Raw genomic sequence first — 13,671 nt, forward strand, 5'->3', positions numbered from 1 at the left:
ATATTATTTCTACCATAAAGATACCTTTTTCTCAACTCATACGCAACCAAACTCTACAAATAAGGTACCAAAATGCACAGAATTTATCAGAGAACATGCGACGGCATATCTTACTTCCTAAATATTGCTATTGTTTCCTAAAATTGGTTTTTAAATAAATAAAAAAAAACAAAAAAAAAACAAAAACCGGAATATATTCCTGGCGTTAACGGTTCACAAACTGATACATTTGTTCATTTGCAACAATATCTCGCATTCTTTAAATAACTTTTATCAAAATGCGGCTGATTCCACATTCAAGTCTCCTGTTAATACTGTGACGGAACCCCTTAAATATGTTGCCAGATGGTTTATTTTATTAGTGTGTGATATTTTTTCTGTGTTGCATTGCTTGTATTTCTTGAATTTGAATGATTGTATTAGTGAACAGAGGAATGGTGAAAACATGTGAGATTGTAGTTCGCCTAGTTCACCGCTAATGTAGTCACCGTACGTGCCAGGTGCAGACGACGTTAGTGCGCGGAACGATGGGTAGAGGAACCAAATAAATAGCTGAGCGTGAGCAAGAGAGAGGTCAGACAAAGAAAAGAGAACAGACTGAACGGACAGAAAAGAAAGAAAGAGGGTGACGCACGAGCGAGCAGCGCAGGAGAGAAAGAAAACGCACCACGACGGGACCGCACCTGGAGAGGAGGAAAGTCTGAGGAGGGCCCTTGAGGACTCTGCTACGCATGTTCCTGGGCATTGAAGGGGATCGAGATTCTGGAGGAAGTACCTGCCACGTTTCTGCAGACGCAATCCGCCGTCTGTTGGCCAGAGTATCTTCTACAACTGATCCTCACCGGAAAGGAAGCGTAAGCGATCTACGCCCCAATTCCCCTATTTCCCCTCGTGGAACTGGTTAAAGCTATAGTAGTGCGCCCAAAAGTGTGTGTTTCGTGCTCTCATGCTCGTACAAAGAAGAAGAAGGACCTTGTTTTTCAGTCAATCTCTCACTGTTCACTATTTATCAGAATTGCCTTGATGATAATTCGTCTTTCTATTAAAAATGACATTGCTTAAGAGTGTTAATCTCTCAATTGTATTTTTTAGCTATCTAAACTGCCTTGAAGATAAGATACTTCCTTTTTTCGAAGGCATCGGTTAATAGTGCTGAATTTAATTGTTGATAAATACCGTATTTGCACGAATCTAAGACGACCCCCCCTTTTTTGGAACTCCACTATGGGAAAAAAAATTTTCTAGGGGAAAACAATCAATGCACGAATGTTTGGCTATGTTGCCTATGTCCCAGGAAACGCAGGATTTTTGGCGCGTAATGACAGGAATAGTGGTACTTAATCGAGACACTTAGGTCTTATTGTTGATTCGACTAATAGTTTCTTCGGTGGGGCCATGGTCCGAAGACGAATAAAATTAAACTAGTGAAAATGAAACCTGACTTTATTAAACCCACACGGAAAACACTCCGTGGTATGAAGGCAAGCCACCCTGGAAAGTAGGTAACCACTCGTACGAGCTATGCTATCGCGTTCGGCGTACGCAGAGCATACTGCAGGGGGTGAAGCATGACCATATGACTGCGCCATGAAATTTTTTGTCCCTAAGATAGGGCAACTTACCCATTCTTCTCTAATTAGCATAGCGTCAGATGGGCAGATGAATTCGGATTGTTAGTAGGGAGGAACAAAATATCCTGAGACGATATCCCTTCCTCAGTAACTCTGACAAGTGAGACTTATGGTATAACTCGTAAATTGATAACTGATAATAACCTGAAATCCTGTTTTCGGAAAAAAATGCGGCATTAACTGCCGAGAAGCTCAGCAACGAGGATATCGAGTTTCGCCAAAAATCACCTTCGTATTTTTCCAACTAGTTCCTTGCTTAAAAATGCTTAAATAACGTTAGAAATACGTCGTGTTTGGTCTCGTTCTACTTTCTAATTACGAGTACATTGCAAATATTCCAGCCTAATAAAAGTATAATACCAATTACCGAAATTCATTGTTAGACACCTTTTGAGCTAATAGGTGATTCATGCAGCAGTTGACCTCCAGAAACTGGGAACTTTGAACCAGGTACGCTGAAAAAGGTCAGTGGGTGAGAAAAGGGGGAGCGTGAAAAGCGTTCATATTGTTCTCGTGTAACTTGATATTTTTTTCGAGGCTAAGGTCTTCGTAATACGATCCCTGCGCTAGCTGGGACATTTTGTTTGATTTTGGAGAAGAGGAAAGCGTCAGAGGGGGGAGGCGAGAGATGTATGGAGGTGGATAGCGGATCTTGGGAAATGCGCTTATGCTACTACCCCAAGGCTTTTAGTTTCTCCCAATGGTAATTTCATTTCATGGGGAATATTTAATCTAGGTGCCTGTAGTTATTAGCCATAAATGACACATTGTATTTATTTCGTCTCATTTTCGTCAAAAGATTGATGTGGGAAAATTATACGTCGGGACCACGATCTTCAAACAATCAATGCGGTAAAAACGATACTTTTGAGATGAGGGAAAAAATTACATCGTCTATATGGAACCTTATTTGTGACCAGAAACGGCGAACGATGAATGCGGAAAAATGATCAATACGGGTACGATAGATCGGAGTTCCACTGAATAACTTTTGTTTTGAAAGCGGCAGTGTAATAATTTCTTTTCTCTGCCATCGTAATACTCTGAAAGGCACGGAATCACAACTAAATCGATTTCTCTAATCAGAGGCAAATCATGTTGCCATCTTACCGTTGCTCTGAGAAAAATGCGATGACTTTGTAGCAGTTTATCCCACTACGGCATTGAGGCTTTAACGTTACAATTTAGGTAAATTGTAACCAATCACACGAACATTTTTAGAGTTGATCGAGCTTTAACTTGAATGGAGCCGAACCCAGGGTAAAGCAGGCAATCTCGCGGACTCGGCAGAAGTGCACCCGGCGACTGATCGGCACGCGCCGAATCTTTGCCTGCTACCCAAAAATGGATTTTTTTACTTGAACGCAAAATTAAATATGCTAAATTACTGTTAAGCTATTTTTGACGTTGATTTGTCGTTGTATTGCTATTAGGTGGCAACCTCAGGTGTCCATAATTTTTCCGACGTAAATTATGCAACCCGCTTGACGTCAAAAATTTTGCATCCGATTCTAAGACGAACCCTCTTTTCCGCAGGAGGTGCGAGGGAAAAAAACCTCGTCTTAGATTCGTGCAAATACGGTATTGTGTTTGAGGGTATTTTTGTGTTTTGGGGGGTATTTCGGTGTCTAAAGGGTTATTTTTTGTTATCTTGTTTGAGATTCATTAAAAGTGATTTATGTTAAAAGGAACTAGGACTGGCATCTTATTATTTAAGGGGGGAGTTTTGTCACCTTATTCGGCGATTCCTCTGCCACCCATCAAATTTACTGTTTTTGTGCAAATCAAACGGCGCTGGTCGCTATAAATCCGAGTTCCCTACCCCTGGATCGGAGGAGGGGAGTGGTGGACGAAGGCAGTGACTCCTCCAACTCAGGGAAAAATAATTACATGTGTGTCGTCTCGCTTGCTAACCTCACTCGTCCTAACGTCTTTGATGAAAAGGGAGGGGGGGTTGGGCAAAATCATACCCAGGAGTAGGGACCGGCACAATACGTAAGTATGAGTCATCATGTGCGTTTAACAGAGGCTAGTGTAATTACTTCCAATGTAATGTTTAGAGAGGTCATCTGACCTCAATTGGTACACGAACATTCCAATTAAATTTGTACATAAGACCCTGCCTTTTTTTCTACATTTTAAAATTAGAAACGTGCCTATCCCTCTGTGGACCTGCATTGAAAAGAGCGGGGGAAGCCCGCTGGGAGCAGGTGCAGCATGCTTGTAATCATTATTATTAATTTGGTTACCTACCTTGACTCACACCCTAAGCAGTAGGGACAGTTGGCGTCCCTATGTATATTAATTGCACAAATATACCTGAAAAAGTATACAGTAGACTCTCGTTAATATGAACAATGTTATTACGAAGTTCTCATTTTCACGAAGCAAATCATTGGTCCCTATGAAAAGGCTAATTTAATCTATAGTTAAAGAAACGATATTATGACATTTTCGTTATTACAAATTTAAAAACGTCAGCCCCGGTCCTGGCGGTTATGATATGAACTTGATTACTTAGTTCCACCCATAAGCAGTGGCATTTAGGTGGATGTACACCATGTTACAACATAATCATTGCTCTACAAGTAAGTCCTCCCCGTGCAAAGTGCCCAAGAGCATCAATTATGGTTCTTTCTTCAGTATCCAGGCAGGATCAGACAACAAGCTTCATTCCTAGGAAATCATGGTGACTCACTCATTACCGATCGTAAATTGCCCAAGTCCTCTTCCGAAGAAAATTCTACTTTCAGAGATACGAACATCTGAAAAATTCAAGCGTGCCCAAAATTTCAAATTTGGTGCCTATGGAATTGACCAATGTGACACGCTGTAGCGTACAGGGACTTGTACTTTGGGCACAGTCAGAACAAAGCATCGATTAATCTGTTATGAAGTCGGGAGCTGTTCAGAGTTTCACCCTTTCTTCCTTCCCAAGGACAGCGAATTATTTTCGTCTCCAACTCACAAATTGATCTAGCTGGCATTCCATGCCAGCTAGATCAATTTGTGAGTTAACTCAACATTATAATGCAGTGTCGCATTCTACAGGATAAACACACTTTTTGATGTCTTGCATAGGTTTATCTACTTAACTAATAAGGTCTTCGAACGCATCTTGTTCATATATAAAGGACTTACTGCACTTGTTCATAATTTAATCACTTATATCATACACATGACTCTGAAGCTATTCTGCAGCACGAATATTAGTACAGTAAACTCCCTATTATCCGGGACCTCAGTGAACTCAGCTTTCTACTTGGAAGAGCTCAAAGGAGGTTCACACGCTGCTGTATAGACATCAACATCGTATTTAAAGTTCATCACAACAACGTGCCGAGTCACAGTGCTTTCATAACCAACGACTTCCCAGCCAGGGCCTACACCCAACAGGTTCCCAAGCCTCACTACAGTCTTCATCTGACTCCCGCTGACTATTTTCTCTTTCCTCGGTTAAATGGAGCCATGAAAGGAAAATATTGGTTGATGAAAGCATCAAGACGTATGTTACCTTTGCTCTAAAGGACATTCCCGAAAAGGCTTTCCAGGCATGGAAGCACCGCCTCCAGTAGTATATCAACGCAAGAGGGTGCTATTTTGAAGATTTTTGATTATTAGAACGAATGTATTCATTAAATGATTTTTTATGAATTTGGTTGCATTAACTATGGAACGCACGCAATAGTTTCACCTAACTAAATACCCTCCAACACTACGCAGAAAATTTATACTTGGGAGAAAGAAATGGGAGAACTTAAAATTTTCCTTGAACGTGATGTCCCACCTCTGAGTCTCCTAATAACTAAAAGCCACAAATAACCAAATGCCAAAATCACTCAAGTTGCAAAGGGCTTAATTCCCTGCATTAAAAACTTGGGAGTGCGGGTAAAACGAAGACAAACTTTTCATTCTGGATGAAGGTGTTGTGAAGTAGCAATTTTTTAAAATGCCACTGATGGAAAGAAAGAAAAGATGTTGTATCAGGAAAATACAACATTCAGAATGGGAAAGCAGGACAGAGAGGGGGATCTTTTATTAATAGATTAGTAATTGTCTCGGGCGTGACTTCATGGAATCCACTTAAGATAATAAAAAAGTAAAACTTCATAATTCCACATAAAATTATTAAAGGACGACCTAGATTTCAACGTGGCACCTCATCATCTGGTATGACACGCCATGTCGAAACCAGTGATTCAAATGCCAGACACTCATCGCTTCACTAAGTGAGTAGGAATTATAACCCATTCCAATTGTCACTTCCCCTTCAAGAGTTTTTAACATTAATTTATGCCACAGAAAAAAGTGTTTACTCTATGTCATCAATTTTTAATCATTTCATTTACATAAGCTACAGATTGTGAGGTCTAAAACAGGTATTCACCATAACTTGTAATTGAAATTTTGTGATCAACAAAGAGGGGAAAGAAAAGGAAACTTGGTAAAAATCAGGACAACTTTTTACACCACCAAGAAATATTCAACGCGGACTACAAAGCCAATCATTTCATGTTCTATTACTTCCTTTCTTGAAATAACTTTCAGCAATTTTAATAAATACATTTAGATTGTTTATGATTCAAATTAGCAGACCAATTTTATATATTATTTTCCACAGTATCATGTGTGAAACAAAACCACTCATAAGAACATTGTATAAATTAATTATGCCCCTTTAAAAAAATCCATTATAAATAATGTGAGATTAAAAACTTATACATACCAATAACAACCACCATTTGTTAAAAAATTAATGGAGGAATCATAAAAAAGAAAGCGCTGATGGGAGAGGTGGCAATTATCAGACAAAAATGTGAAGCATCTGAATTAAATGTCTTGCCAATTCATCAAATAGTGCGAGGCATAACCATTGCCAGAAACTCAAACATTCCTTCGTGACTTTGTGCTTCATTTCTGATGATGAGAAGCAATTTTTTCTCATACAATTAACTATAGGGACCAAAAAATTGAGTTAAATTTAGCAAACACAAAAACAAAAAAACTTAACAGCAACTGATTTGAAAGACTTTCAACTCATTACAAAGAATTAGTGAAAATCAATTAATTCTTGTCTCAGAAGTATGTAGATTAACAATGCGAAAGTATGAAAAACAATAAATGTGCTCATGCATATTCCACACATATGTTCACTAAACTACACACAAATTCAAATCTAAAATATGATTGAACAATAAAAATTTAGTTCCATTCATGGCTTTCTGAAGAAAACCAGAAATCAATGATCAACTTTAACCAATTGAAAAGAAATTACAACACAATCATGAGCCCATGCCACAGAAAAATTTAGATCAAAATCAAGTTAGCACTACAAATGCTAACACAAAGAATATTAACAGAATTTATCTATATCACACACCACCAAAAAGGGAAATAATCAGTTGTAGCCTGCATAATATACATTTCCATGATGAAAAATTTCTTGTAAGTCCTACAAAACTCATACATCCCAACGAACTTTTTTGCTTCTCCAAAAAATAAGACTGATGGAAAAAGCCAGTCATATATCCAAATACTTTTCATCATCACTCCACAGTCCACACCGTTCAAAGGTAAAAATTCATCGTGTTTTTATTACAACTGCAAATCCCAACACCACCAGCATCCATGTTTTCTCCATGCATTTTTTGCCATTGGTATGAATTTTTAATTACAGCTATACTTGACCATCAATGATTTAAATGATTATTGAGTTGCCATAGAAATTTGAAAAACATCACAAGTGATAAACAAAACCATCATATATAAATACTTAACAAGGGAATACAAATAATCCAATACAGGCTTCCATACTACTATGATACATATGCATAAGCATTCTTAAATAATTCCCATTCACTCGAAAATTTTTCATAAAATGAAATTTTGAAGGCCATTCACATTCTTAAGTATTCCTCAACGTGACCCAACATCTTAATTCTGTCAAATTGAAATGACTAATCCCCTCAGTAAAAAAGTTTTAAGATACTCACAATGAACTCGTGATTAAATATTTCACAAAGATACATTCCAAAACACTCATAAGAAACATATAAACAAGTACATTTTCACAAAAAATTTAAAATGATGCCACAATATAATTTCTTGAAATTTCAGAGGTAATATACTATACATCTTCATTTCATGATGTGTTCTCATTATCTCAATGGCATATGTAACGTTTTTGGTCTCATTACGTCATTGGTCCCTCCTTGAATTTGAACATGACGGTTCACACTGCCATTGCAAAATTTCACATTAATATGATAATTAAGCCCCAATACTTAAAAAAACATGTTCACTATCATAAAACCTCTGAAAATCATGTAAAATAATGCCTGAATGGGGCAGATATTAATTCACGGCTGCCAGAACCCTAGTGACACAAGCACTGTAATTAGTACTCACCTGGTTTAAGGCCTGCTTCGTTGGAAAGGTAACCACAGGCAAATGTCCATGCAAACTTGTCTTTGGAAGTCTATCTAAACATAATCTCACACTCTGCTCTGATCCAAGAGAAATGGCACAGAACCCCTTAGACTGTCCATTTGCCCTATTTTCAAAGAACTTAACTTCTATGAAGTCACTAACTCCTATGTCACGGACTGCGTCTGTAATGTCTTGATCAGTTGTCCACTGTAACAAAAATAAGTCACATGTTGGGTAAATAAAAAAAAAATATTTAAGTAACAACATGAATTTTAAGAGATTGTACTGAAAAAATTAAGTAGCAACATATTTATCATGAACATCCTTCAAAGGTAAATAGGAATCAGTTGAATAACTAAAAACACCATTGCATAGGGTATGGGAAAAACTTAAGTTATTGAAGTACTTGACTACTATTACCTAATATGCACTTCAACATCTTCCCAGTGACTTTATGATCATATTTTGAACAGCACAGATTCATTAATGTAGACAATGAAATCTTTTTCATATACTAATCAACTACATTTTGAGATATCCCAACTAACTCTCTCCATATGTAATCCCACTTACCCATGTTAGGTTTCCAACATAGAGCTGATGGCGGCGTCCAATTTGGTTGGGTTGGATGTTGTTGCCCATCTGTTGATAGGGAGGATTTGGGGTATTTGGGGAACGACCGCCAGAATTTTGATTTGTTGAAGGTGGATGTGAGGACTGTGAATTGTCATCCCCACCACCGCCGCCACCTCCAGAAGCGGGAGCCGAAATGACATCATCATATAGATCAACTCCATCACCAGCAAATTCATCCTGAAATGTGGAGGGGATGATACACTCACTAACTCTTCAATACTTCCAGATAAAAAAGGAAGATAGATGACCTCTAGGCAATTGGGCAGTAGAGAATAAAAGGAAAATTCACTAAGGATAGAGATCTATAGCTAATGACTACTGGTTAAAAACTAATGGTCTGCAGTTGAAACTAACATTTTTTCTAACATACATCACAAAACATCAGTCCAGTTTCCACTATAGTACTTATAGCCCACCCAAGAATACTACAACCAAAGCATTTACCAAGAAAACTTGAGATTTAATGAAAAGTCAACTCTTCACCCATGTGCCCATTAACTTCACTTCCGACCATGAAAATACTTAAGATGATGCTTATCCTTTTTAGTATTAAAAGAATTTAGAATTAACTTTAACAATGCAAGCTGTAAATGTTGATAGATGGTTCATTAAGGGCAATGAATAATAAGCAAACAAATCAAATTACGGCAGATTCTCATTCACAAATACAATAGAACACTAAGAGCCAACATTTAGGATGGTAGATCTGTTATAATGGCAAACAATTATTCCTACGGTACCTATAACGCACACTGGATCAAAATGAACTCCCAAAATGAGGCAGCAGAAGAAAATAACTTATGAATGACAATTGCATAGATCTTGCAGTTGTCTACAAGTATAGAATAGAGAAGTTGGATCATCAAATCACAATACATATTTAGCGATGAGGTAGCAGAGATTTAAAATGTGTTCCTTAGTTTGTTGATTAGGGCTCCATTTTTTGGCCAAATGGCAAGGCACTCACTAACAGTGCATTAGACAATGTGCATTTAAGCATGAGAGAGCATGGGGTCATAGCTTATGCTACATGAGCTGTTGTGCAATGAAATTGGGCCCAACAGGCCGCCAACTTCATCAAATGAGTGGTACAAGGCAATGAGTTTGATAGGAGAGTAATATGGAAGGTAAACAAAACATCAATGAAGGAACAATATGAATATCCATGAGGAGAGATTACTTAATAGCTTAAGCATAAAAAAGATGGCCAAGAAAGAAATAAAATTGTTCTTCATCAATTTTCCTTACTTGGTTGAAATGCTAGAATATTCAAGACAAAAGAAAAAAATGTTATTTCCACCACTTTATTCGCACATTTCACCACGAAAAAGGCATGGGCATGTGATGCATAGGCAATTAAAGTGATTGAAATGGGAGAGAGTGAGGACTTTTAGCTAAATTTAGGACTCTGCAAGAATACCAAGAAAGAATAATGGAAAGAACAGAAGGATGGAAATTTGGGAAAATGAATTAACTAGTCTGATTAGATGACTGCTCTCAGTTATCTAATCTGATAGATTCCTTAGTAGAGCTATGTGTTATTTACTGATCCAACCCCTGCTTTTTAACAGAAGACTTATGCAACAATGCATAGGTGGATCTAGGGGGGGGGGGGGGGGGGCACTTAAAAATATGCAAGATTTTTAATATGGTCCCAATATCATTGCGTTCATTTTGTATTACAAGGTATCCCTGTGCCCCCCTTCCCCCGGAATAAAATCATGGATACGGCCTTGCTTGTGGCCCCCCAGAAAGAAACCCTGGAACCGCCCCTGGAACTACGTGTTCTTTACTGACCCACCCCCTACTTCTCAACGAAAGACTGATAGGTAGTTGGCAACTTAAAACCAATACTCCTCAGTAACCAATAAAATGAGAACTTACTACAAGATACTATCTTAGAGGCAGTCTTTCAGATTACTTTTGAGTAAAGCTTTCATTATTCAGGGACTAGATTTCTACATAGTATCTCGGCCAGCAACATTATTTTGGTCTAACATACACAGGGTATGACTGAACTTCCTTAAATTTCCTAAGAGAAGGAAATCATGAAATTATACATCAATAACGAATCACAATATACACATTAGATGAAGAGAAATATGTTAGCAAATAATCTTCGCAAATTTAAGAAGTAGGAAATACAATTATAAACGATATTCTCTCCATCCCAATTGGAGAACAGATCACAATAAACGTATTTTGGTTAGAAAACTAAATTATGCACGGAATTTATTGCAGTTGATTCAAAAACAGAAATTTGAGCAATAGATAGGCACAATAGTTGCAATTTCGGGCGATATTCTTTTCGAAAAATACACTGTGCCTGAAACGAATCGAGCACCATCTTTTATGAACACCGCTGGGTCACGATCGATTTTCGTTGAGTATCTCCCAACCGTTAATAACAATGGAGAAGCATGAACTTCCCGAGACGTCTGACGGGCACTACCACGGGAAATACATTCAAAATAATCATTCCTCAGACATTACTTAAAATAGCTTCAAACTATACAGTGTTTTCATCGAACAAACTTAGTCAATTTGACTACAACAAAAATCATTTTCTTCTCCGCGAAGGAATTATTGCGCAAATATTTAAAGGTAGAATACGAAGAGTTCTAGATTTGAAGACAAAAAACCTGCTACAGTTTACGATAGTAACTTAAACTATACCTGCGATAGCAACTTAATTTAACTAAGGAACGGAGAAAATACCGAGAACACAGTAATTCAATATTGAAATAATCATATCTTCTCCGCATTACAGACATCAAAACCACGATTCAATGAATGCTCATAAAACAAGCACTTATTAAATGTCTCAAACCTAGGGTTTCGTCGCTGTTTGAGCCCGCCGAGGACTAACGCCGGCTTTCATTGACGACCATATTTATTAGGTCAACCGTTAATGACCACTACAGGGTTACGCGAGGACGATATTTCACCAAAAAATATTTACATGCACTAATTAAGTGTCTCAAATCTAGGTTTTCGTCGCTGCTTGATTCCGCCGAGTACTAAAGCCGGCTCTCATTGACGACCATATTTATTAGGTCAACCGTTAATGACCACTCCAGGGTTACGCGAGGACGATATTTCACCAAAAAATAATTACATTAAACTGCAAATGAGGGAATTATACATTTGATTAACTGAGTGAAGAAAACAAAAAGACAACATACATTTACCTGCGCGAAATCCTGTTCTATGTCGTCGGCGTATAAATCTATGTCCACGCCATCCGCCATTTCTGTGTTGATCAACTACGCAGGGTACGTTCTAACACCAATGTTCAAACGAAAGGTATTCCTATTATTGAAATCATAGTCTTTCTGAAACACTGTTAAACCCAAGAAAGGAATGGAAAAGACGCAGATAACACCTTTTCACTTTGAAAATATTTAGTCACTGCTTCATGCACAAATGTTGCTTGCGTCCTATCAAACAACGATGTTCCTCTGTTGAGCCATGTGGAATCATGGGAAAAAATTCATAGATGAAACGCGCGCCGAATTCAAAATGGCTTTGAACGCTGGCTGTGACAAAATGCTTTTCGGACGTTCAATTAGTAAGTATTCACCCTTTGGAGACTCAAGTGACATCAATCTATTTTTTCATTTTATTACTTCTTTTGTGCTATTATCCTACTATCTTTCCCCTATGTTTTTTAGAGAGTAAATGCTGACCAAGCAAACCAAAAGGTGACTGTAAGTTGGGCAGGGTATGAATCGAGAAGAGAAGACACCACAATAATAACAGTATTAGAAGATTACCAACAGGAAAGTTACCTTTAGGACGTTCACGACTTTGCTGTAAGGACCATGTCAAAAAATGCGAGAAGAGTTGGAGCAGAAGTCATTGGATGCAGGATTAAAAGAGATTGTGAGATATTGTTGGTGAGGCCAAAAACCTGCGGTTTGAGTGACCTAATAGGTAAGGTAAGGTATCCTACTATCTCTGAGCAACCAAATGTAACCTTATAATGTCCTTTTAGCAATGAAACTGCATTCAGGTTCTCTTTTTGCAGAACTATTTTTGAAGATATGGAGTTCTTTTACCATGGACTCTCTGCTCATTGCTTTTCTTCCATTACGGGATTCCTCTTTGCAGCAGTTTCCCCAAACCAAAGAACATGTTCATCTTCCAAAATGAAGTCCTTCATATTTCCCACAAGTTCATCACCTAATCCCCACACATCAAATACTTATCCCACATTCAACCCCCACTTATCCATTTCTTTACTCCCTCCAACCATGACTTCATGAGTCATCTTTTTTGTATAAATTTATTAACATCTTTCGCAATTCCTTTTTCTCTCATCCTTAAATCATGTCCAAACCATTGGTAGTGTAGCCAGGATTTTGAAATGGTAAGGGTTTACTCTAGATTTCACCCAGTGAGAAATGGGTGGTGGAATCCACGTGGAGAATTAACGTGGATACCACATGTTTTTGGTCGTGGAGTCAACGTGGAAATTTAGTGGAAAAATTAAAACAGCAGTTGGTGCTGTCCTAAAACCATTAAAACCTCAACCACTCTATATCTAAACCTTCTATATATGTGTCTACGATTTTTCATGTGCTCTCATGGCTGACTTTCCACGAATTATATAAAAATAGAATGTGCGATACATTTTCACATAACTAGCGTGGTTTCAGGATGATAAATGATGCAATGTCACCAGAGAGTTAAGTTCCACAAATTAGAAATTCTGTTTAACATTTTATGATAATCACCACAAATCCACTTGAAATCAACATGGATTCCACGTGGGTCCAACCACTCAATATCCACCACTCAACGTGGATTCCACCACCCATTTCTCACTGGGCATGGGTCTATGGAAAACACTCCATGGCAAAACTCTGGCAACTGTCTGGGGAAACTTTTGGGATATTTGATGTTGAAAACTTGATTTCTGGGACTCAAAAACAGAAATATTGTACGATTTTTGTTCATCGAGGCAGTCTTA

The 13,671-nt window shown here is 37.9% G+C and overlaps 1 protein-coding gene across 8 annotated transcripts in view; it reads right to left on the bottom strand.

The window, feature by feature from the left end:
* Positions 1-12,147, bottom strand: part of LOC124162739 (cleavage and polyadenylation specificity factor subunit 6) — a 76,628-nt gene extending 64,481 nt beyond the window's left edge. For 6 of the 8 annotated variants that reach the window (XR_006865659.1, XM_046539371.1, XM_046539370.1 and 3 more), the window contains exons 1-3: positions 11,882-12,147; positions 8,634-8,873; positions 8,040-8,267 (exon numbers count right to left, since the gene is read on the bottom strand). Coding sequence is in view for 7 of the 8 variants with exons in the window: in XM_046539371.1 (XP_046395327.1) it covers positions 8,040-8,267; positions 8,634-8,873; positions 11,882-11,947 (534 nt within the window). In the remaining variant the exon portion in view is untranslated. The remainder of the gene's footprint in view (positions 1-8,039; positions 8,268-8,633; positions 8,874-11,881) is intronic. The other 2 variants (XM_046539372.1, XM_046539367.1) reach the window with 1 other exon arrangement.
* Positions 12,148-13,671: the final 1,524 nt, after the last annotated feature.

Source organism: Ischnura elegans, chromosome 7, assembly GCF_921293095.1.
Source record: "Ischnura elegans chromosome 7, ioIscEleg1.1, whole genome shotgun sequence".
Taxonomy (NCBI): domain Eukaryota; kingdom Metazoa; phylum Arthropoda; class Insecta; order Odonata; family Coenagrionidae; genus Ischnura; species Ischnura elegans.